Here is a 26222-nt window from a genome sequence, read left to right as displayed (position 1 = left end):
TTATAGGGCTCAGTCTGAATGTACTCACTTTCTATCTCCAACAGACAAGAAAAAAATATGCTTTTTCAAACAATACACTCCCACAGCTTCCCCCGAAGATTCTGATATGGCCCCCATCCCTGAAGGTGGTTCCCTCACAGCTGAAAATCACTGGTTTATGATATCTCCAAAGAAGATTACAGTTTAAAGATGGAAATATTTTTAATAGTTTGGTATTCCTCCTCCCATCCCTCAACCACTCACAGATGTTGTACTTTCCTCTGGTATTCTATGGGTTCTTTTCAATATGTTTACAAACTGCTCAGGTCTCCTGGTTAGGTGGCATCCAAGAGACCAACACTAGGCTCAAATCCAGTTACTACCTGGCAGTGTGTCAGTCCCGCCACTGGAGCCAAATCCTATCAGCTGACATTTAACCTAGTCTTACCAATAGCAGTTTACTAGGGGCTTCCAATACCCACATTATACATCTGCTCATGGTGTGAATTGGGGTCTACTTTTCTCTACTACTCACTATGAATTTCAAGGGTCGTGGCAAAGATTGTGTCAGTGATTTGGGCCGACTGTTTACAAGGAGAGAAAGCCCTAATTCTTGTTAAGCAACCTTGGTGTCTGATTTACTCAACTTGTCAAATTTATGCACTACATAGAAAGCCTTTAAAAACTCATTAAAATCAATGCTTCCATCTTTGTTTAAGTCCATCCTTTCGGCGAGCTCATCTAACTGGGAATCATCAACACAGACACGGTAGTGACTTTTGAAAAGTTTCCATATGCTACGAAATTCTTCCATGGAGATCAGGCCTAAAAGAATATAGGAGAAGGTCATGAGTGTTCATTTTAAGACCCACCTTAGAGAGGGGTGGGGAAAGCCATACTGACTGAATAGTCCCAATTAGCAGCTCACTAACATGCCTGACCATCGAGACACTGAAGGAAATGGAAAAGTAAGATTGTAAATATAAGAAACAATATGTCACTTTCAACTACCAAGTGATCCTGAGATTATTCTAAAGCTGGAATGTGTGAACAGTGAAGGAATGGGGCGGGGGAGATTGTAGATGTGGTACTATATGTAGCATAGAAATTACAAGATCTAAAACCTAAGGGAGAGGGACATGGAAGGAGGGCAGAGAGGAGAGCTACATCAAAGCAGAGGGAGAATTAACACTGGGACTCAAAAAGAGGATTGCAGACAGTGGCTCTGCCATTTTCTATAGGCAGTAATTTACTTTTGTGTTTTGATTATTGATTTTTTGGTATTCAATGGTCTCTGCAGTTGGGGATTATCTGATGATTTTTTTTTAAGTTTGAAAATAAATAATTGCGCATCAAAGCTAAGCAGAAAATGAGTTCTTAGTCCCCAAAACAGAATCAGAACTCTAGGAATTATTTTTATTGCCAGGAATAAGTACAATTTTTAAATGGACAGTGAATTATCTTTTCATCTGTGCTGGTGATTTATAAAAGGAGCTATTCTTGTCTGAATGGATATATAAGCCTATACTATATGGACTCGAATAGAGAGTCTGTGGCCAAACTAAAAAACACAATAATATTAAACATGAGTTTATCCCTATCCCCCACCCCTGAGTTAAATCAAGTTTGGATGAAGAATGCAATAGATGAAAACAGAATTCTGGTTTAAAAAAACAGACTAGCCTTTGCTTTCTATTGCTACTGAACCAATCAAAGTGAACCTACCTGAGTGATTAGAGTCAATGACATTAAAGATGATTTGCAGGTCAGATCGGTATCTGTACACTGTTTCAATCAGAGTAGACTGAACCTAAAATAAAGACTGTCTAAGTGTTAAGACATATAGAATTTATAACAGGTCAATTTTAGTAAAAGTAACAAACACACGACATGGTCACCAATTCGAAGTATGTGATTTAGATAGAAATTTGAGAAGGCAGGCCTTCCTTGGAGGCCCAACCCTCTTAAATCAGATAAAAGACCATGCTCTTGCGTTCTGTAGCGCCTGCAGTCTCTGTTCCTTAGGGGATGGGCCAAAGCGAATCTGTGTGCCAGGCTCTGCACTGACAGCTTCTATGGATTATTTAATTCAGTCCTCAATGTAGTGGAATAACTGAGGACATGGAAAGGAGACGTGACCCATGAGCCCCCCCCAGCAAACCGGGGGCATGCGAATAAGCCAGAACTGCAAACAGTCCTGGATGCTTTGAGCCCCCCGCCCCCTGGCAAACCGGGGGCCTGCGAAGAAGCATTGAGTGCTTTGGGCACTGATCCATGAGATGTCCTCAGTATAATCAGAATGGTGGGAACACAAGGAAATGTCCTTGTGCTACTTCAGTATAATCAGAATAATGGGAACATAAGGAAATGTCCTTGTGCTGCTTTTGCGCTCAAGGACGAAGCACGGCATGTCTTCAAGAAAGCCCATTGTTGCTTGTATAATCAATAAAAGCATATGTTTCTGCTTTGGCATTTCTGGAATGTTAAGAAAACAAGTCTTAAAATGAAAACACAGATAATGCTTAAATAAAAGCTACCACAGCAGGACAGACGGCGCAGTATTGCCTGAGCAAGCGGCAGCCCTCTACTGCTGTGCCTCGGCATAATTCATCTCGTGTGATGAGCTTGCTTTCGGCCCTGTCATAAGAAAACTGCAACACCTCAACAATAGCCCCAAGGAACAGAACTATTATTATGCCCATTTTACAGGCTGGAAGACAGAGAGGTAAAGTAAGTTTCCCAAGGTTCACATAGCTGGTAAGTGGGATTTGAATCTTGGCCTGAAGCCAAGGCCTGGGAGCTTAGCCACGATGGTAAAATGTCTCTCAAGTGAAGCCAAAAGCCTCCTTTCTGTGCATATTTTAGTTTCCCACGTGCAGTTATACTTCCCTTTTCCTGCTCAACTTCTCAACTCTCCTGCAAACAATCACCCCAGTTCTAGTTCCCATCAACTCACTTTCAGCCCAATATTATAACTAATTGCTGATGAGTTGTTAACTAATAAGCACTGGGGGTCTGACAACTCTCCCTGGGGTATTCCCATTTTAATAAGAAATTCTAAATTTTAAAATTCTTTAAGGTATAAGATGTCATATCAGTAAGTCTATACTTACTGACAGTTAATAGGAGTATGTTGAGTATTTTAAAGAGTATTATATGAAAGAATAGATGTCATATATGCCCTTCTGGTGGACAGCACTTAAGAGAAGAATCACATATGTGACACAGATTTGCTTACAGAAGCCTTTTCTTCTTTTTTCTTTTTGCCTATCCTTAGAACACACAAACTTCCTGAACAGATCACAATGTATCTGGAAGATCCCCCTTAGGTCTTTCCTAAGAGTGCCATGCCCACCCATTAGACGATTCCACTCCCAACTTTTCAAAGAACTAAGGAACTCTTAAAAGTCGTCCAAAGGCTGTTTGACGCCAGCCAGGTTTTAGCCGGGGGCTGTGTTTCACTTACCTCTTTCACAGGTTTCTGAATGTGGATATCCTGGAAGCTGGACATGTAGTCAATATTTCCATCTTTGTCTGTGGTTACCAGATGTGAACTCAGGGATCTCCATGGCAAGTTCAGCCCCAAAATGTTCTCCATGGAAAAAGCCCACTGGCCCACAGAAAGTTTTCCTAACGACAACAGCAACAAAGCCCATATAATTGGTTGATAATTTGATAAAAAATGCAACCTCATCAATGGAGCAAGCAGACAGCCTTGGTTTTGAGGCCTGGGTGCCTCTGCTCCCCTTTATGATCTGTCCTACCAGACCCCCCGACTCTGAGGGAGGAATAACCTTTGGGGTTCTGCAAGTCTTTCCTTTACTGTTATGGGTAAGCAATCAGAATTTGGGTATACTATATTTTTTCCCTTTTTTTTTTTTTTTTTTTTGTGGTACATGGGCCTCTCACTGTTGTGGCCTCTCCCATTGCGGAGCACAGGCTCCGGACGCGCAGGCTCAGCGGCCACGGCTCATGGGCCCAGCCGCTCCGCGGCATGTGGGATCTTCCCGGACCGGGGCACGAACCCATGTCCCCTGCATCGGCAGGCAGACCCTCAACCACTGCACCACCAGGGAAGCCCTGCTTTTCTTATTAACAAAGTAAGGTATGTTTATAATAGAAGATTTGAAAACACAAAAGGATATAAAGGATAAAAGATTACTTTTATTTTTAACATTTGGGCATATTGTTCATGTCTCATTTTCCCAGGTAATATCCTTTCATCCCCTAAAATTGTATGTAGTTTTTTGAAATATAAGTACCTTTATTTTTTCTGATTATCAAAGATATGTTCTTCCATGTATATAAACATGTATATATAAATGTATATATATTTTATCTTTCTTAAAGCCAAATATACGTTATACCATATGTTTTACATACGTGTATTACATATGGCAACACACACACATAACAAACATATATATTCTAGCCTGAATTTTTACTTACAATAAATCATGGACATGCATCTACGTTAATAAACATAGATCTACATCATTCTTTTCACGGCTGTGAAACTATTCCATTATTTTCTTAGGATCATTCCTAGAAGTGGAATTGCTGGATCAAAGGGTATGTACATTTTTAAGCCTTTTGATATATATCGCCAAACTGCTCTCAAGAAAGAGTAGCCAGGGGGCTTCCCTGGTGGCGCAGTGGTTAAGAATCCGCCTGCCAATGCAGGGGACATGGGTTCGATCCCTAGTCCAGGAGGATCCCACATACTGCAGAGCAACTAAGCCCATGCGCCACAACTACTGAGCCTGCGCTCCAGAGCCCACGAGCCACAACTACTGAAGCCCGTGCACCTAGTCCGCACGCTCCACAACAAGAGAAGCCACCACAATGGGAAGCCCACGCACTGCAAGGAAGAGTAGTCCCTGCTTGCCACAACTAGAGAAAGTCCGCATGCAGCAACGAAGACCCAACACAGCCAAAAATAAATTAGTTTAAAAAAAAAAGAGTAGCCATTTTACATCCCCACCAAGACGATTCCCCAAACACTTACCTGCTAAGGACATAATTCTTTTTTTTTTTTAATTGAAGTTTAACGCATACAGAAAAGTTCACAAAACAAATACAGAACTCAGTGAATTATCACAAAGGAGTTTCTTATGCAACCACCACCAAGGACAAGAAATACAACATTGCCAATATCCAAAAGCCCCCTCTGTGGACCCTCATAATTACTATCACCTCCCACTTTCCCAAGGAGAGTCACTATATTGATTTCTAACACTATAATTTACTTTTTGCCTTTTTTGATCTATATATAAACAGAATCATAAAGTAAATATTTTGGGAGGAATCTTACTTCCTTTGCTCAACACTAAGTTCATGAGATTCAGCCATGTTGTTTTGTGATATTGGAGCTGAACCCTGTAAATATTTCTCCTTTGACACCTGGCATAATGCTAGGCTTTGTCAGCAGAGGGTGCAGGAAGAATGCTCTAAGACATAGCAGAAGAAACGGCTCTGGTGTACTTTGCTTCTTGCTTCTACAGCATAGCATGGCTGCTAGGTGTGTGGGAAATGCAGTGGCACCCACTCTCTAGTGAATTTCATGGACACCACAGTGGGTGGTTCCCTTGCCAGCAGTGTGTGGGAGACACAGTGGTGCATAGCCCAAAGAGAGTTTTGATGGCACCACAGTGGGTGGCTCCATTCTCTTCCTAGCCCACTAGCTACAGACCAACTCTGACCTGAGACACCTCAGTGAACTTTCACCCCATCCAGCGGGCCAGAGTGACACCCTCTCCAAGGAGGTCTGAATCTTAGCCTTGGTTGGAAGTAGGGGACTCTTCCAAGTTTGTTCCTTCCTTGGATACTCTCTCTCAGCCTTAGAGACAGTAGTTGTTCCCTACACTTTCTGTTCTTGTTTTCTTTAGAGTTCTCTTTTATTCCTACTAGTAATTAATCACCTTTTACTAGTTTATAATTCTTTATATTTTTTCCTTGTTCAAATTACTGATGTGGTTTCTTTCTCCTGAATAGATTCTGACTGATACACTAGTATATGGAAGTGCAATCAATTTCTGTTTATTGACCTTGAGGTTCTACAACTTGCTAAATTCACTTATTAATTCTAACAGTTTTTCTGTGGATTTATTTGGCATGTTGTCTATGCACAGTGACATTTTATTTCTTCTTTCTAAGCCTTATCATTTTATTTAACTTACCTTATTGTACTGGCTAGCATCCCTAGTACAAAGTTGAACAGAGTCTTGACAGGGGGCCTCTTATTAGTTTCCTATTGCTGCTCTAACAAATTACCATAGAGTTAGTGGCTTAAAATAACACATATTTATTCTCTTACAGTTCTGGAGGTTAGAAGTACAAAATCAGTTTCACTGGGCCAAAGTCAAGTGTCAGCAGGGCTGGTTCCTTCTGGAGGCTCTGAAGGGAGAATCTCTTTCCTTGCCTTTTTCAGCTTCTAATGGCTGCCTATATTCCTTGGCTTGGGGCACCTTCCTCCATTTTCAAAGGGCATTATTTCAATATCTGCTTCCATCATCACATCACATTCTCCTCTGATTCTGACTCTTCCTATGTCCCTCTTATAAAGACCATTGTGATTACACCAGACCCACCTAGATAATGCAGGATAATCTCCTCAGGTCAAGATCTTTAACTTAATCACATCTGCAAAGTCCCTTTTGCCAAATAAGGTAACAGTCACAGATTCTGGGGATTAGAATGTGGATATATTATGGGAAGGGGCATTATTCAGCCTGCTACAGCATCCTTTCCTCATTCCCAAACTTAGAAGGAAAGGTTTCAACATGTCTCCATTAAGTATGCTATTTTCTATAGGCTTTGGTAGATATCCTTGATGAGATTAAGGAAGTTTACTTCCATTTTTAGTTTTCTAAATGTTTTTTAAACCCATGAAACCAGGGCGAAATACATGAAACAATTTTTTTCTTGAGAGAATTATATTACCTCTTTAAGTTTTGTTAAGTGGTGAATTACACTGATTGATTTTCAAATGCTAAAACAACCTAGAATTCCTAGTGTTCCTAGAATAAACTAAACTCTGTTCTGATACACTAACCTTTTGCTATTATTTCATTATTTCTTCCAGGATTTTTTTCATCTAAATGTATGAGTGATATTAGCTTTTAATTTTCCTTTTCCATAATGTTCTTGTTAGGTTTTGGTATCAAGGTTATGCTGACCTCCTAAAATCATCTTGAAAGTGTTCCCTTGAGAATTCCCTGGTGGTCCAGTGGTCAGGACTCCGTGCTTTCACTGCCAAGGGCACGGGTTTGATCCCTGGTCTGGGAACCCTCAAGCCATGTGGCACAGCCAAAAAAAAAAAGAAAGTGTTCCCTCTATTTCTATTCTCTGGAAGAGTTTCTGTAACACTGGTTTCATTTCTTTCTTAAAATATTAAATATGCATACTGTAATGGCTAATGAAGCTATATGAACTCAGAGCTTTCTATGTGGAAAGTTTCAAAATTTCAGATTCAATTTCTTTAATAGTTATAGGATTGTTCAGATTTTCTATTTCTTTTTGTGTCAGTTTTTATAAGTGTATGTGTACATATATATTTTAAGAATGTGTCCATTTAATCTAAAGTTTCCATTTATTAGCATAAGAATTTCCATAATATATCTTATGATCCTTTTAATATCTGTAAAGTCTGTAGTAATGTCCCCCCTTTCAATCCTGGTATCAGTTATTTGGTCTCTCTTTCTTTCTCTCCTTATGAGGGTTATATCAACATTTTCTTCAAAGAACCACTTTTTGTTACTTTGTTAATCACAGTTTCATCTTTTAAAATATATACATTGAAGGATATCAATGCCTCTCTAATTTGCATCCCATAAGTTCTGATATGTTGTATTTTCATTACTCAATTTCAGCATTCTAACTTCCACTGTGATTTCTTCTTTGATCCAAGGGTTATTTAGAAGTGTATTTCTCATTTCCAAGCCCAAGGGGATTTTCTAGCTACCTTATGTAATTGAGTTGTAGCTCAATTCACTATGTCAGAGAATTTATTCTATATGTTTCCAATACAAAATTTGTTGAGATTTACTTTATGTTCCATTTAATGGTCAATTTTTGTAAATGTTCCATTTGTGCTTGACAGCAATGTATATTCTGCAATGTTGGATGCAGAGTTCTATATAATAAATATGTCTTTTAGGGAACATTAGCTAATCTTTTTGTCTGTTTATACTTTCGGTTCCTGTGAGAGAGGAGTGTTAAAATCTCCCACTATGATGGTAGGTTTTTCTACTTCTACTTGTTCAGTGCATTTTTGTTTTACATATTTTTGAAGGAGGCTATATTAATAGGTGCATACACATTTAGAATGGATTTAGTTGGAAAACTGAATATTTTATCATAAAGTGTTCCTTTATTTTTCTAGTAATGTATATCTCCTTGAAGTCTACTTTGTCTGATATTAATACAGCTGTTCCCACTTTGTTTTTGTTAGTGTTTTCATGTTGTATCTTTTCGTAAATTTTATTTTCAATGTTTTGTACAGATTTCCCCTGACGTAAAATGCAGTTACATCCCAATAAACCTATCATAAGTTTAAGATATTGTGAGTAAAAAATGCATTTAATATTTACATCTAACCTACTGAACAGCATAGCTTAGCCTAGCCTACCTTAAATGTGCTCAGAATACTTACATTAGCCTATAGTTGGGCAAAATCATCTAACACAAAACGTATTTTATAGTAAAGTGTCGAATATCTCATGTAATTTATTGAATACTGTACTGAAAGTGAAAAACAGAATGGCTGTATGGGTATGGAATGGTTGTAAGTGTATTGGTTGTTTACCCTTGTGATCTGTGGCTGACTGGGAGCTGTGGCTCAATGCTACTACCCAGCATCATGAGAGAGCATTGTACCGCATATTGCTAGCCTGGGAAAAGATCAAAATTCAAAATTCGAAGTATGGTTTCTACTCAATGCATATGGCTTTCACACCATTTTAAAGTTGAAAAATTGTAAGTTGAACCACCATAAATTGCGGACCACCTGTATATATGACTCTACTGTCTACTGGCTTCTGTTGCAACTGCTGAGAAGTCTGACGTCACTCTAATTGTTGTCTCTGTAGCACCGTGTGTTTCCTCTGCTTGCTTTTAAGATTTTCTCTTCACTGTTGGTGCTCTGCAGTTTCACCACAAGTGTGTGTAGGTGTGAATTTAATTTTATTTACCCTATTTGAGAATCACTGTTCCTCTTTACCTGTGAATTTGAGTCTTTCAACAGTATTGGAAAAGTCTCAGCCATCATCATGTCAAATATATTCTCTCTTACATTCTCTCCTCCTGGGACCCTGATTAGATGTATGTTACACATTTGATTCTTAATCTTTCTAATTCTTTTTTTTTTTTTTTTTTTGCGGTACGCGGGCCTCTCACTGCTGTGGCCCCTCCCGCTGTGGAGCACAGGCTCCGGACGCGCAGGCCCAGGGGCCATGGCCCACGGGCCCAGCCGCTCCGCGGCACGTGGGATCCTCGCGGACCGGGGCACAAACCCGTGTCCCCTGCATTGGCGGGCAGACTCTCAACCACTGTGCCACCAGGGAAGCCCTCTAATTCTTTTTTAAGCAATGTCTAATCTTCTGTTAAACCCACTCACTATGTTTTCTTAATGAGTTTTTATATCTATATAAAATAAAAATGGTTCTTCTTTAAATCATTTTCAAATGCGTATTTGTGATTCCATCTTTCATTTCTTTAAACATTTTCTTTGTCAGTAATTTTTTATTTTGTATTTGATAATTCCAATATATGATGTCCTTGGGAAACTAATCTGTTGCTTATTGTTTCTGCTGACTCTCCCTCGTGGTAGCTTGTCCCCTTGTTTGTTTGGTGATCTTTGGTTGTGACCTCACATTAGTTGATCTTAATCTCTGAATATACTAGCGGCCCAAATTAGGGACACTTCCCATGAAGACGGATTTGCATTTGCTTGCCAGGAGTTGGGGGCACTACAGACGTAGGACTACTTTAGTCACTTTGAGGATCTAGGCTTAATGTTGTTGGTCTCAAATTCAGCTTATCCATCTTTCTACTATCCTATGGTTTAGTCTCAGGATTGACTGCTACACCAATATTAGTATTTGCCCCCAGGACAATCTAGCCTTTTGTGCTTGCTTGCTGCTCCATGTTCCAACATGTGGTTTTAAAAATCCTTTAATGGGGAGAGGAAATGCAGCCTAGAGATTTATCTTAATTACTGTGAGGCTGGTAAATGCATTAAACTAATGTATCCTCTAGAATCTAGCTGTTTCTAAACAGGAGGACCTTCCAGAGTGTCTAGTCAAACATACTACCAGAAGAGGAGTCTAATTCTGGGTTGCTGTTGTTTTTTTAAGTTGAAAGAAGCTTACTGAAAAGGAGGAATATGCTTTTGTCCAAGCATATAATGGATTATATTTCATTTTTATCGCTATCATTCCTTGCTGGTAAAAGTAGAAAACTGAAATTTTAAGGAAACAAAGAAAATGAAAACTAATTTGTATGTAACCTGGTATGTTAAGAAATGGTAAGCATTACATAATTTTTTTTACCTGATTTACTGCTGTCTTGAAGTTGGAAAACACGAATGAGGTCAGTTTTTTGTGAAATCATTCTCTCTTTTAACATCCTGATGGCTCTACTTTCAACAGCATTCATCCTATGTTAAGAAAATAATTATTGGGTGAAAGTTACATAAGTCATCCTGTTCTGTTTCATTTTAATATGATTTGTTGCCACTCACCAGTTTCTACATTAAATGAACTGTCTAACTTAACAAATAGCATATTACTAGGTGGTGAATGTGTTTATATGTATGTGTGTGTGTAATTTTAAAAGGATTATCACCGATATTTTCTTTTTGATTTCAAAGATTCACATGAGGGCTTCCCTGGTGGCGCAGTGGTTGAGAGTCCGCCTGCCGATGCAGGGGACACGGGTTCGTGCCCCGGTCCGGGAAGATCCCACATGCCACGGAGTGGCTGTGCCCGTGAGCCATGGCCGCTGAGCCTGCGTGTCCGGAGCCTGTGCTCCGCAATGGGAGAGGCCACAACAGTGAGAGGCCCGCATACCGCAAAAAAAAAAAAAAAAAAACCAAAAATAAAACAAAGATTCACATGAACAATTAGTGTACGAGAATATCCAAGACAAGAAGGAAAACAAAGAGGGACTTGCTATAGCAGATGTTGAAATTTACCTTAAAGTTACTTAAACAAAACAGCAGGTATTGACAAAAGAGAAGACAGATACATACATGAATAGAATAGAATTTTCATAAATATAGTGAACTATAATATATATGGGAACAATATATATGACAAAGGAGGTATTAAAATTCAGTAGAAAAGGACGATTTTTAAAAATAGTGCTAGCACAATTAATGCCTGGATGTTAAACTTCTACCTCAGACCATTTACAAAAATAAATTCAAAATAAAGGAGGAACAAAGTAGTCATGAGTCACCCCCAAAAAGCAAAATGGCAGATGTAAATCCAACCATATCAATAATAACATCGTATTTGAATGGATTAAATAAATAAAAAAGCAGAGATTGTGAGACTGAATTAAAAAAATAAGATCCAACTATATGTTGTCTACAGGAGACACACTTTAGTTTCAAAGATACAAAGAGTTTGAAAGGAAAAAGTATACCATGCAAACAGCAATCAGAAGAGAGTTAGAGTGGCCATACTAATAGGAGACAAAATAGACTTTAAGACAAAAGCTATTACTAGAGAAAAAGAGGGATATTTTATAATGATAAAAGAACCAATCAGTCAAGAAGATGAAATAATTATAAAACATATATGAAACTAACAACAGAGCCCAAAGCTACATGAAACAAAAACTGACAGAATTGAGGGGGCAAATAGACAATTCAACAATAACAGTTGGGGACTTCAGTACTCTACTTTCAATAACAGATAGAACAACTGGGCAGAAAATCAAAAAGGATATAAAAGACTTGAACAGCACTAAAAACCAATTGGATCTAACAGATTTGTATAAAACATTTCACCCAACATCAGCAGAATATATATTCTTCTAAAGCATATATGGAATATTCTCCACAATAAGACCCCATGTTAGGCCATAACGTAAGTCTCAATAGATTTAAAATGATTAAAACCATACAAAGTATCTTTCCTGACTACAAATAAATAAATAAATTAGAGATTAATAACAAAGAAATTGGGAAGATCACCATGTAAGGAAATTAAGCAATACAATCCTAAATAACCAATGGGTCAAAGAAGAAATCACAAAAGAAATAGAAAACACTTTAAGATGAATGAAACTGTAAATACAACATGCCAAAACATATGAGATGCAATTAAAGCACTGCGTAGAGGAAAATATATATCCATAAATACCTATATTAAAAAATAAAGATATCAAATCAATAGCATAATGTCTATCTTCAAAAGCTAGAAAAAAAAAGATTAAACTAAAATCCAAAGCAAATACATGGATGGAAATAATAAAGAACAGATGAGAAATACATGAAATAGAGAAATAAAAAAACAATAGAGAAAATCAACAAAACCAAAAATTGGTTCCTCGAAAAGATCAATAAAATTGACAAACTTTTAGCTAGACTGGCTAAGGAAAAAAAAAAGACCCAAATTTCTAAAATCAAATGATTTTAGAAAGAGGGGTCATCACATCTGACCTTATAGAAATAAAAAGTATAAGGGAATACTATGAACAATTGTACACCAACAAATTAGATAACGGACAGATTCCTAGAAAGATACAAATTACCAAAATTGGCTAGGAAGAAATAGAAAACTGAACATACCTGGAACAAGGAACAAGACTGAATAAGTAATCAAACAACTTCTCACAAAAAAAAGCTCAGGGCCAGATGGCTTCACTGGTGAATTCTACCAAACATTTAAAGAAGAATTAATACCAATCATTCACAAACTCTTCCAAAAAATAGAAAAGGTGGGAATACCACCCATCTTATTATATAAAGCCAGTATTACCATGATACCAAAACCAAAGATCACAAGAAAACTACTGACCAATAACTCTTATGAATATAGATGGAAAATCCCCAACAAAATACTAGCAAACTGCATCTAGCAATATATAAAAAGGATCGTATACCATTAACAAGTGGGATGTATCCCAAGAATGCAAGGTTTGTTTAACATCTCAAATTAATCAATGTAACACATCATATTAATAGAATAAAGAACAAAATCCACATGATCATCTCAATACATTCAGAAAAAGTATTTGACAAAATCCAACACTCTTCATGATAAAAACAGTCAACAAACTAGGCATGGAAGGGAACACCCTCAACCTGATAAGGGGCGTCTACAAAAAACACATAGCTAATATACATAATGCTGAAAGAGTGAATATGTCCCTCTTAAGATCAGGAAGAAGACAAGGGTACCTGCTCTCACCACTTCTATTCAATATTGGTTTGGAGGTTCTAGCCAGGCAGTTAAGCAAGAAAAGAAAGTAAAAGGCATCCAGATTGGAAAGGAAGAAGTAAAACTATCCGCATTCACAGATATGATCTTGTATATAGAAAATCCCATAGATTCCACTAAAATCTATTAGAACTTTGTACAGCAACTATACTTCAATAAAAAAGATAAATTTAAAAAACTATTAGAACTAATAAAGAAGTTCATTAAGATTGCACAACATACAAAAATCAACTGTATTTCTATACATTATAAACGAATAATCCAAAAATGTAATTAAGAAAATCCCAGCTCTCACTCCCTCTTGAGAGAACACCAGAATCACAACTAACTGCTGAACAATCATCGACAGGAAGACACTGGAACTCACCAAAAAAGATACCCCACATCCAAAGACAAAGGAGAAGCCACAGTGAGACAGTAGGAGGGGTGCTATCACAATAAAATCAAATCCCATAACAGCTGGGTGGGTGATTCACAGACTGGAGAACACTTATACCACAGAAGTCCACCCACTGGAGTGAAGGTTCTGAGACCCACGTCAGGCTTCCCAACCTGAGGGCCAGGCAACGGAAGGAAGAATTCCTAGAGAACCAGACTTTGAGGCTTAGTGGGATGTGACTGCAGGACTTTGACAGGACTGGGGGAAACAGAGACCCCATTCTTGGAGGGCACATACTAAGTAGTGTGTGCATCGGGACCCAGGGGAAGGAGCAGTGACCCCAGGGGAGACTGAACCAGACCTACCTGCTAGTGTTGGAGGCTCTCCTGCAAAGGCGGGGGGGTGGCTGTGGCTCACCGTGGGGACAAGGACACTGGCAGCAGAACTTCTGGGAGGGACTCCTTGGCGTGAGCCCTCCCAGAGTCTGTCATTAGCCCCACCAAACAGCCCAGGTAGGCTCCAGTGTTGGGTCGCCTCAGGCCAAACAACCAACAGGGAGGGAACCCAGCCCCACCCATCAGCAGTCAAGAGGATTAAAGTTTTACTGAGCTCTGCCCACCAGAGCAACAGTCAGCTCTACCCACCACCAGTCCCTCCCATCAGGAAGCTTGCACAAGCCTCTTAGATAGCCTCATCCACCAGAGGGCAGACAGCAGAAGCAAGAAGAACTACAGTCCTGCAGCCTGTGAAACAAAAACCACATTCACAGAAAGATAGACAAGATGAAAAGGCAGAGGGCTATGTACCAGATGAAGGAACAAGATAAAACCCCAGAAAAACAACTAAATGAAGTGGAGATAGGCAACCTTCCAGAAAAAGAATTCAGAATAATGATAGGGAAGATGATCCAGGACCTCGGAAAAAGAATGGAGGCAAAGATTGAGAAGATGCAAGAAATGTTTAACAAAGACCTAGAAGAATTCAAGAACAAAAAAACAGAGATGAACGATACAATAACTGAAATGAAAACTACACTTGAAGGAATCAATAGCAGAATAACTGAGGCAGAAGAACGGATAAGTGACTTGGAAGACAGAATGGTGGAGTTCACTGCTGCAGAACAGACTAAAGAAAAAAGAACGAAAAGAAATGAAGACAGCCTAAGAGACCTCTGGGACAACAGTAAAGGCAACAACATTCGCATTATAGGGGTCTCAGAAGGCGAAGAGAGAGAGAAAGGACCACAGAGAATTGTTGAAGAGATTATAGTCGAAAACTTCCCTAACATGGGAAAGAAAATAGCCACCCAAGTCCAGGAAGCACAGCAAGTCCCATACAGGATAAACTCAAGGAGAAACACACCGAGACACAGAGTAATAAAATTGGCAAAAATTAAAGACAAAGAAAAATGATTGAAAGCAGCAAGGGAAAAACAACAAATAACATACAAGGGAACTCCCATAAGGTTAACAGCTGATTTCTCAGCAGAAACTCTACAAGCCAGAAGGGAGTGGCATGATATACTTAAAGTGATGAAAGGGAAGAACCTACAACCAAGATTACTCTACCGGGCAAGGATCTCATTCAGATTTGATGGAGAAATCAAAAGCTTTACAGACAAGCGAAAGCGAAGAGAATTCAGCACCACCAAACCAGCTCTACAACAAATGCTAAAGGAACTTCTCTAAGTGGGAAACACAAGAGAAGAAAAGGATCTACAAAAACAAACCCATAACAATTAAGAAAATGGTCACAGGAACATACATATCCATAACTACCTTAAACGAGAGTGGATTAAATGCTCCAACCAAAAGACACAGGCTTGCTGAATGGATACAAAAACAAGACCCATATATATGCTGTCTACAAAAGACCCACCTCAGACCTAGGGACACATACACACTGAAAGTGAGGGGATGGAAAAAGATATTCCATGCAAATGGAAATCAAAAGAAAGCTGGAGTAGCAATACTCATAACAGATAAAATAGACTTTAACATAAAGAATGTTACAAGAGACAAGGAAGGACACTACATCATGATAAAGGGATCAATCCAAGAAGAAGATATAACAATTATAAATATATATGCACCCAACATAGGAGCACCTCAATACATAAGGCAAATGCTAACAGCTGTAAAAGAGGAAATCAACAGTAACACAATAATAGTGGGGGACTTTAACACCTCACTTACACCAATGGACAGATCATCCAAACAGAAAATAAATAAGGAAACACAAGCTCTAAATGACACCGTAGGCCAGATAGATTTAACTGATATTTATTTATAGGACATTCCATCCAAAAACAGCAGATAACACTTTCTTCTCCAGTGCACACGGAACATTCTCCAGGATAGATCACACCTCGGGTCACCAATCAAGCCTCAGTAAACTTAAGAAAATTGAAATCATATCAAGCATCTTTTCTGACCACAATGCTATGAGATTAGAAATCAATTACAGGGAAAAAAAGTAAAAAACACAAACACATGGAGGCTAAAAAATACGTTACTAAATAACCAAGAGATCACTGAAGAAATCAAACAGGAAGTCAAAAAATACCTAGAGACAAATGACAATGAAAACATGACAATGCAAAACCTACGGGATGCAGCAAAAGCAGTGCTAAGAGGGAAGTTTATAGATATACAAGCCTACCTCAGAAACAAGAAAAACCTCAAATAAACAATCTAACCTTACACCTAAAGGAACTAGAGAAAGAAGAACAAACAAAACACAAACTTAGCAGAAGGAAAGAAATCATAAAGATCAGAGAAGAAATAAACTAAATAGAAACAAAGAAAACAATAGCAAAGATCATTAAAACTAAAAGCTGGTTCTTTGAGAAGATACACAAAATAGATAAACCATTAGCCAGACTCATCAAGAAAAAGAGGGAGAAAACTCAAATCAATAAAATTACAAATGAAAAAGGAGAAGTTACAACAGATACCACAGAAATACAAAGCACCCTAAGAGACTACTACGAGCAACTCTATGCCAATAAAATGGACAACCTGGAAGAAATGGACAAATTCTTAGAAAGGTATAACCTTCCAAGACTGAACCAGGAAGATATACAAAATATGAACAGACCAATCACAAGTAGTGAAATTGAAACTGTGATTAAAGATCTTCCAAAAAACAAAAGTCCAGGCCCAGAGGGCTTCACATGTGAATCCTATCAAACATTTAGAGAAGAGCTAACACCCATCCTTCTCAAACTCATCCAAAACTGCAGAGGAAGGAACACTCCCCAACTCATTCTATGAGGCCACCATCACCCTGATACCAAAACCAGATAAAGATACTACAAAAAAAGAAAATTACAGACCAATATCACTGAGGAATATAGATGCAAAAATCCTCAACAAAATACTAGCAAACAGAATCCAACAACACATTAAAAGGATCATACACCATGATCAAGTGGGATTTATCCCAGGGATGCAAGGATTCTTCAATATACGCAAATCAATCAAAGTGATATACCATATTAACAAACTGAAAAATAAAAACCATATGATCATCTCATTAGACGCAGAAAAAGCTATTGACAAAATTCAACACCCATTTATGATAAAAACTCTCCAGAAAGTGGGCATAGAGGGAAGCTGCCTCAACATAACAGAGGCCATGTATGACAAACCCACAGCAAACATCATTCTCAATGTTGAAAAACTGAAAGCATTTCCTCTAAGATCAGGAACAAGACAAGGATGTCCACTCTCACCACTATTATTCAACGTAGTTTGGGAAGTCCTAGCTATGGCAATCAGAGAAGAAAAAGAAATAAAAGGAATACAAATTGGAAAAGAAGAAGTAAAACTGTCACTGTCTGCAGATGACATGATACTATACATAGAGAATCCTAAAGATGCCACCAGAAAACTACTAGAGCTAATCAATGCATTTGGTAAAGTTGCAGGATACAAAATTAATGCACAGAAATCTCTGGCATTCCTATACACTAATGATGAAAAATCTGAAGAGAAATTCAGGAAACACTCTCATTTACCATTGCAACAAAAAGAATAAAATACCGAGGAATAAACCTACATAGGGAGACAAAGACCTATATGCAGAAAACTATAAGACACTGATGAAAGAAATTAAAGATGGTACCAACAGATGGAGAGATATACCATGTTCTTATATTGGAAGAATCAACATTGTGAAAATGACTATAATACCCAAAGCAATCTACAGATTCAATGCAATCCCTATCAAATTACCAATGGCAGTTTTTACAGAACTAGCACAAAAAATATTAAAATTTGTACAGAGACACAAAAGACCCCAAATAGCCAAAGCAGTCTTGAGGGAAAAAAACGGAGCTGGAGGAATCAGACTCCCTGACTTCAGACTATACTACAAAGCTACAGTAATCAAGACAATATTGTACTGGCACAAAAACAGAAACATAGGTTAATGGAGCAAGATAGAAAGCCCAGAGATAAACCCACGCACCTATGGTCAACTAATCTATGACAAAGGAGGCAAGGATATACAATGTAGAAAAGACAGCCTCTTCAATAAGTGGTGCTGGGAAAACTGGACAGCTACATGTAAAAGAATGAAATTAGAACAATGGCTAACACCAAACACAAAAATAAACTCAAAATGAATTCAAGACCTAAATGTAAGACTGGACACTATAAAACTCTTAGAGGAAAACATAGGAAGAACACTCTTTGACATAAATCACAGCAAGATGTTTTTTGATCCACCTCCTAGAGTAATGGAAATAAAAACAAAAATAAACAAATGGGACCTAATGAAACTTAAAAGCTTTTGCACAGCAAAGGAAACCATAAACAAGACGAAAAGACAACCCTCAGGCTGAGAGAAAATATTTGCAAACAAATCAACGGACAAAGGATTAATCTCCAAAATATATAAACAGCTCATGCAGCTCAAAATTAAAGAAACAAACAACCCAATCCAAAAATGGGCAGAAGACCTAAATAGCCATTTCTCCAAAGAAGACATACAGATGGCCAAGAAGCACATGAAAAGCTGCTCAACATCACTAATTATTAGAGAAATGCAAATTGAAACTAAAATGAGGTATCACCTCACACCAGTGAGAACGGGCATCATCAGAAAATCTACAAACAAATGCTGGAGAGGGTGTGGAAAAAAGGGAACCCTCTTGCACTGTTCGTGGGAATGTAAACTGATACAGCCACTATGGAGAACAGTATGGAGGTTCTTTAAAAAACTAAAAATAGAATTACCATATGATCCAGCAATCCCACTACTGGGCATATACCCAGAGAAAACCATAATTCAAAAAGAGACATGCGGGCTTCCCTGGTGGCGCAGTGGTTAAGAATCCACCTGCCAATGCAGGGGACATGGGTTCGAGCCCTGGTCCGGGAAGGTCCCACATGCCGCAGAGCAACTAAGCCCGTGCGCCACAACTGCTGAGCCTGTGCTCTAGAGCCTGTGAGCCACAACTACTGAGCCCATGTGCTACAACTACTGAAGCCTGTGTGCCTGGAACCCATGCCCCACAGCAAGAGAAGCCACTGCAGTGAGAAGCCTGCGCAGCACAATGAAGAGTAGCCCCCGCTCGCCTCAACTAGAGAAAGCCCGCATGCAGCAATGAAGACCCAACACAGCCAAAAAAAAGAATAAATAAAATAAATTAAAAAAATAAAAAAGACACATGCACCCCAATGTCCATTGCAGCACTATTTACAATAGCCAGGTCATGGAAGCAACCTAAATGCCCATCGACAGACAAATGGATAAAGAAGATGTGGTACATATATACAATGGAATATTACTCAGTCATAAAAAGGAATGAAATTGAGTCATTTGTTGAGACATGGATGGATGTAGAGACTGTCATACAGAGTGAAGTAAGTCAGAAAGAGAAAAACAAATATCGTATATTAATGCATGTACGTGGAACCTAGAAAAATGGTACAGATGAACTGGTTTGCAGGGCAGAAGTTGAGACACAGATGTAGAGAACAAACGTATGGACACCAAGGGCAGAAAGCCGCTGGCGGGTGGGGATGGTGGTGTGATGAATTGGGCGATTGGGAGTGACATGTATACACTGATGTGTATAAAATTGATGACTAACAAGAACCTGCTGTATAAAAATATAAATTAAATTAAATTTAAAAATTAAAAAAAAAATCCCACTTACTACAGCACCAAAAAGAATAAAACACTTAGAAATGAATTTAACAAAGGAAGTCCAAGACTTGCACACTGAAAAGCACAAAATATTTTTCAAGGAAATTAAAGAAGATCAAAATAAATAGAACAATATGGACTGGAATATTTAATATTGTTAAAATGGCAATAGCCCGAAATTGATATTACATATTCAAAATAATCCCTATCAAAATCCCAGTGGGCATTTTTGCATAAGTTGACAAGCTGATTCTAAAATCACATGGAAAACAATCTTAAAAAAGAAGACTCAAATTCAACTCACCTTTCCCAATTTCAAAGTTACCAAAAAGCTACAGTAATCAAGACAGGGTGTTACTCACATTACGATAGTCATATAGGCCAATGGAGTACAACTTAAAGTTCAGAAATAAACCCATACCTTTATGGTCAATTGATTTTTGACAACTGTGCCAAGACAGTCAAATAGAGGAAGGATAGTCTTTCCCACTGATGTTGCTGGGAAAATTGAATATCCACATTTTAAAGAATAAGGTTGGACCCTTACCTCACACTATACACAAAAATTAACTCAAAATGGATCAGATATCCAAATATAAGAACTTAATCTATAAAAATAACCTATAAAATTCTCAGAAGAAAACATAGGAATAAAGCCTCATGACTTTGACTTAGGCACTTGGTTCTTAGATACCTCATCACAAGCAGAAAAGAGAAAACAGATATATTGGATTTCATCAAAATTAAAAACTTTTGTGCTGCAAATAATAACATCAAGAAAGTGAAAAGACATCCCATAGAATGGAAGAGACTATTTGCAAATCATATATCTAATAAGTGACATGAATATAGGATATATGAATAACTCTTACAATGCAATAATAAAAAGAGTAGTAACTCAATTAAAAATGGAAAAAGGATCTGAAAGAGACATTTCACTAAAGAAGATATACAAATGCCCAAAAAGAACATGAAAAGATCCTCAAAGTCATTGGTCATGAGGGAAATGTAAATCAAAACCAAGAGTTCTTACCTCACATCCACTAAGATGGCTATAATCAAAAAGACAGATCATAACAAGGGTTGTCAAGGATGTGGAGAAATTGGAATCTTCATACATTGCTGGTGGGAATGTAAAATTGTGCATCCCCTTGGGAAAAAAGCTTGCAAGTTCCTCAAAATGTTAAACATAACCATTACTATATAAGCCAGCAATTCCACTTTCATGTATATACCCAAGAGAAATGAAAACAAATGTATACACAAAACCCTGTCCACCAACGTTCAAAACAACATTATTCATAGTAGCCAAAAAGTGGAAACAACCCACATTTCTATTAGCTGATAAATGGACAAAGAAAATGAGGTCTATTGATACAATGGAATGTTATTCAGCCATTAAAAGGACCGAAGTACCGATACATGTTACAACATGAATGAACCTCAAAAGCACTGTGCTAAGAAAAAGAAGCTAGTCACAAAAGACCACATATTGTGTAATCCTATTTACATGACATTTCCAGAATAGGCAAATCTATAGGGACAGAAAGTAGATTAGTGGTTAACTAGAGTTGTGATGGGGGGGAGGTGGCCAGGGATGGGGAGGCGATAATGAGTGACTACTAATGGATACAAGTTTTCTTTTTAGGATTGAACAAATGTTCAAAAATTAGTTTATGGTGATGTTACACAACTCTGTAAATACACCAAATATCATTGAATTGTATACTTTAATTTGGTAAACTTTCAACAAAGCTGTTAAAATAAATTACAAATATATATGTAATATATATATATGTGTGTGTGTGTGTGTATAAAATTTATGTGGAGACATTTTTCTACTGAAGGGGAAAATCCAAAAGTTATAATGAAATTATAAAATGTGATTTCATAGAATAAAGCAAAATCAAGACACCAACAAAATATATGCATCATGCCCATAAAAATCCTCCATCCCTCCTATGCAAACAATTCCTAAAAATTTATCAGAAAATGACAAACAGCCCAATATAAAACAGGGGAATACTATAAACAGGAAATTCAAAGAAAAGAAAATGCAATGTTCAAAAATATAAGATGGGTAAACTCAGCTGTCTAAAATATGCTAATTAAAACAATGAGATTTATCATTTTTATCCATCAGCTTGGCAAAAATTAAGAAGAGTAATAACTTATGAGACTAATGAGGATGTGGAGAAATTAATATGTTGTTTTCCAGATTGTTGATTGTTACAACTCTTTTGGAGTATCTAGCAAAATTTTAAACATTATAAATCGTATATTTTGAAATCTTATATAAAAAAAAAGCACTAAAAACTTATGGATATGTGTATACATATATGTACACACAGACAGACAGACAGACAGACACACACACACACACACACACACACACACACAGAGAATGTTATAGTATTGCTTTTAAGTACAAAACCCTAGAACCAATCTGGATGGCCATCAGTTGAATACGATTTAGCTATCCATAATTGTTATGGTAAACATATGCTACAGAATATTATGCATCTATCAAAAAGAATGAGTTAGGTCTATATGTATGAACTTGGAGTAATGTTCACGATATAATCTTTAGGGAAAGAGTCAGTTGCAGAATAGACCGTGCAGTGTGATTCTTTGTTTAAAAAAAAAAAAGTATGTATGTTGTTTACTGCCTTTCTCCTCCCACAGGGATATGCTTTGATGAAGGAAAAGACTTTTGCCTATTTTGTTTATTTCAATATCATCTGTGCCTAGAACAGTGTCTGACACTTAGTAGGTGCTCAACATTTTTTTAATTCAATGAATGAGTAATTGCTTGTCTATTTTTGTAGGAGCAAGAAGAGGGTGGAAGGATCCTCTCTAGGCTATTAATTTCAGTTGCCTCTGGGGAAAAGAATTACCGAGAAGTAGTGGGAGGGAAGATCATTAACATTTTCTTTATACATCTTTGTTTTGTCTCACTTGTTAACAATAAACATATTCATTCTATAATATAAAAAATATTAAAAAGATAATGTCAAAGGGAGGAATGGGAGATAAGCTATGAATGCCATCACACAGAGACACATACTCAACTCAGTCATATACACTTCTGGGTAGAGAAGAGACAAAGAGGCAAGAGCAGACTGGGCTGTCTGGGGGCAGAGAAGGCTGGAGGTTACAGGAGTGGGTGGGTGCAGAGACTTTCTTTTCCTTATGTTCAATTAGGGACTGTTTGTGGATGCTGATGGCTTTATCCATCTAAAGAGATGTATACATTGAAAATTGCTGCTCTTGGTTTCAAATATGAGCGCATTCACCACTCGGCTTCTGGAATTACTTCCATTTTGTTTATACCAATGAGTAACGAGTAAGTCATTTTCTTCACTCCCATGGCTGCTCTTAGTCACTCTGGACTGGTTCTACTTGGTCACTAGTACCAGAGCTCAAAAATCTCCTCAGAGTATACATACCTTTGGTAAAGAGGCCTCAAACATGTTGCCCTAGTTACTTGGTACTGGAAAAATCGGGGGGGCGAACCAGAACTCACTCTGATGTAAGCTCCTCGATTGCTACCTTCTTCATAATAATTAGATGCAGAAAATACAGTAATAACCTGGTTAAAGAGAGTGTGAGGTTCACATAGAGTTAGTTCTCAAAAGGTCCTTCAATAAAGTCAGAAACAGCTCAATTCTTAAAAAGCAAAAATCAAAGTTCAAAATCCATATAAATCATCCAAGTCTGATGGGATTTCCTGTGATTCCATTGAAGAGAAACAAGGCTTTGAAATCACTGTCTCCAGGAGTACTAACTTCTAGCCACTCATCCCCACAGTGCATGGCCTTGCAATCTTGTGTACAATTTCAGTTCCGTATCTTAAAATCCTCCTTAATGCTCAGTTCTGTAAATTCTAATTTTCCAAGGGGGTAAAGCCTTTATTTTCTTTCCTTGTGCTATTTGAGCATTCAAAATAAAACTTGTCTAGTATCACAGTCCTTTTCTTTTGTCTGTAGCTGACTGATTTAGAGGGTTCAGGGCCCCCCACAAAACCAGTGCTTTAAGGTCAGAGAAACAGTGGCTAGATAAGGGATCATGGCCACTCTGTTGGGAAGGAAACAGCCTTGGGGGCGTGGGGGAGGATGGGGAGCCTTGGGAGGGTAATACTTGTCAGTGACAGGAAAGCTGGTTTAGGCCCAGTCCTGCCCTAATGGGCAGGTCACTTCAGACAAGCCACTGCTACTTTCTCCCCGTTTTCTTATTACAAAGAAACCCTAAATAATACTTGCCTTACCATCTCGCAATGTCAGTATGAGCCTCCAATGAACTAAAAGAGTTTGGAAAAGTAAAAGTGTTGAAATAGAAGGAAAGGCCATGCAATTTGGTATTCCTTTTTAATTATTGCTGTTCACTATGAGAAAAGGGGGCATCCCAGGACAACCTGGGACCAGAAACCAGCTTCTCAGGCCTCGCCTCTCTAGGCTATCAGACACCACTGAAGAAGCACAACGCATTCCATTTTAGTGGCTGCAGCGAAACTGCCCACAGAGAGGGACTTGCTAGAGCTCACCTACTCAGTGAATAGAAGTATGTTTTGTGGTTCTGCTCTGCACAGGGAAAGTGTAAAAGGTGAAAGAGAGCAAACTGGATTCACTGCTGCCTTTCTGTGCTCAGTGAGGATAAGTACATTCTTAACCTCACTACTGGAGATTTGCCTTGCGATTAGCACAGAACAAAGCCTTTCCGTGTGTGTACTTAGTGCCATGTGTCAGAGTTTCTATCTCTGGGATTAGGGAAGATCTGAGAAATAAACCAAATATCTCTTAGGGTGAGGGACAGTGATCTACCAAAGCATGCAGTTCTGCCTAGGGAAGACATTTTCCCGTGGACTTCGAGGTCAGACACATGCTGTGAAGAAAGACTAGGCTTGGGGGAAGGATGTCTGTGATGATGTCACCAACACTGTTAGCTTACCTTCCCATCATGGCAAATTTCATACCCTTCGGGCTTACATTCATGAGACCTAATTAGCATCTTCAACTGGTATTTATTAAGAATCTTGGAGGTAATGTCTGGTCCAAAATAGCAGCCCCCTCCTCGACCTGTATTTGGGTAACAGCCTCTTTTGCCTCGCGGATCACTCCACAGAATGTCGATAACCTTGGAACAACAAATCAGATTAGGCTGCCACTTACAAGTGAGAGTATATCTTTCTAGATTCCAACTTCTTTTCCAGAAATATTATCCCAAGTTATCCCAAAGTCTCACTATTTCTCATTCCTCCTTCAAAACTGTTTCACACTCATCCCCTCCATGAATCTTTTCCAGAATAATGTGAATGCCCATAGCCACCACAATCCCTTTCTACCCATCCCCAATAACCAATGTAGCAATACTTAGTAACCATGAAGGATCAGCCCTTGGGCTTTTTCTTTTTCTTTTTTTTTTTTTAATTCCATCGCAATTGCTTCACAATTGCTTAACCTACAGGGTCTTTTCTCTTAAAAAGAACTTCACTGCCATGTTCAAAGGAGAAAGTAGCTCCCCACAGTGAACATACAGGCACTTGGTGTTTTTAATATGTTCAAAGAGATAAGGTAAGTCTCCCAGCTATGGTTTTGGCCCTGGTTTTTGTCCTGTTGAGTACATAGCATGATAAAGCCTTTTCCCCATCACAAATATAGGCAACTGTTCATCCAAGAATATCTTGTAAAGCATCTCCTTCACTTTTTGCCCCCCTTGATAAGCACATTCTCAGCTTCAGCAGTACACTTAGCCATTGACTGGTTTTCCACAAGTATGTTATTAGCATAACATTTCCTTGTGGGGATGAAAGAGGCAAGTGCAGGCTGCATGATGCTCACGACTGAAGACCCAAGTTTCTAATAATTTTTTCATAAAAAATTGGGGGCTCCCTGTTTGTAGCTCTGATCCACATATAATGTTTCTTTATTCAAACATCTCCTATGGGAGCTTCAGCAGTAGTGTGGAAAACTAGCTTTGTAGCTAAAGCTATGCAACCTTGAGAAAAGTCTTTGGGTCTTACTTTCTTTAAAATCAGAGGTTTGGGCCAGATGACTTGTGAAGTATCTCAAAGTTCTAACAGACTTTATTTTCTAATTTTTCACAGTCTAATAGACTGTATTTTCCACATGTTTCTTTGAAGGGCATGAAGAAGCATGTATTTTAAGTTGTGCAGTTATTCTAGTGGGTCCAAATCAGATCTTAAAAAGACCAGAAATGGTTGTCCCACTAAACCTGACTGTACACCCATTTATAGG

General features: G+C 38.2%; 1 protein-coding gene across 1 annotated transcript in view; it reads right to left on the bottom strand.

Annotated features, from left to right (window-relative positions):
• Positions 1-595: 595 nt before the first annotated feature.
• The window catches only part of PPEF1 (protein phosphatase with EF-hand domain 1), a 139509-nt gene continuing 113882 nt past the window's right edge, over positions 596-26222 (bottom strand). Inside the window, exons 10-15 of the mRNA XM_029241259.1 lie at positions 24916-25101; positions 23418-23560; positions 10530-10636; positions 3446-3609; positions 1705-1789; positions 596-804 (exon numbers count right to left, since the gene is read on the bottom strand). Of these exons, the coding sequence (XP_029097092.1) occupies positions 596-804; positions 1705-1789; positions 3446-3609; positions 10530-10636; positions 23418-23560; positions 24916-25101 (894 nt within the window). The remainder of the gene's footprint in view (positions 805-1704; positions 1790-3445; positions 3610-10529; positions 10637-23417; positions 23561-24915; positions 25102-26222) is intronic.

The sequence above is a fragment of the Monodon monoceros genome, unplaced genomic scaffold (genome assembly GCF_005190385.1).
Source record: "Monodon monoceros isolate NGI ecotype Baffin Bay Population unplaced genomic scaffold, NGI_Narwhal_1 Super_Scaffold_22, whole genome shotgun sequence".
Classification (NCBI taxonomy): domain Eukaryota; kingdom Metazoa; phylum Chordata; class Mammalia; order Artiodactyla; family Monodontidae; genus Monodon; species Monodon monoceros.
Note: the sequence above shows the minus strand (reverse complement) of the source record. Positions and strands in the feature narration are given on the sequence as shown.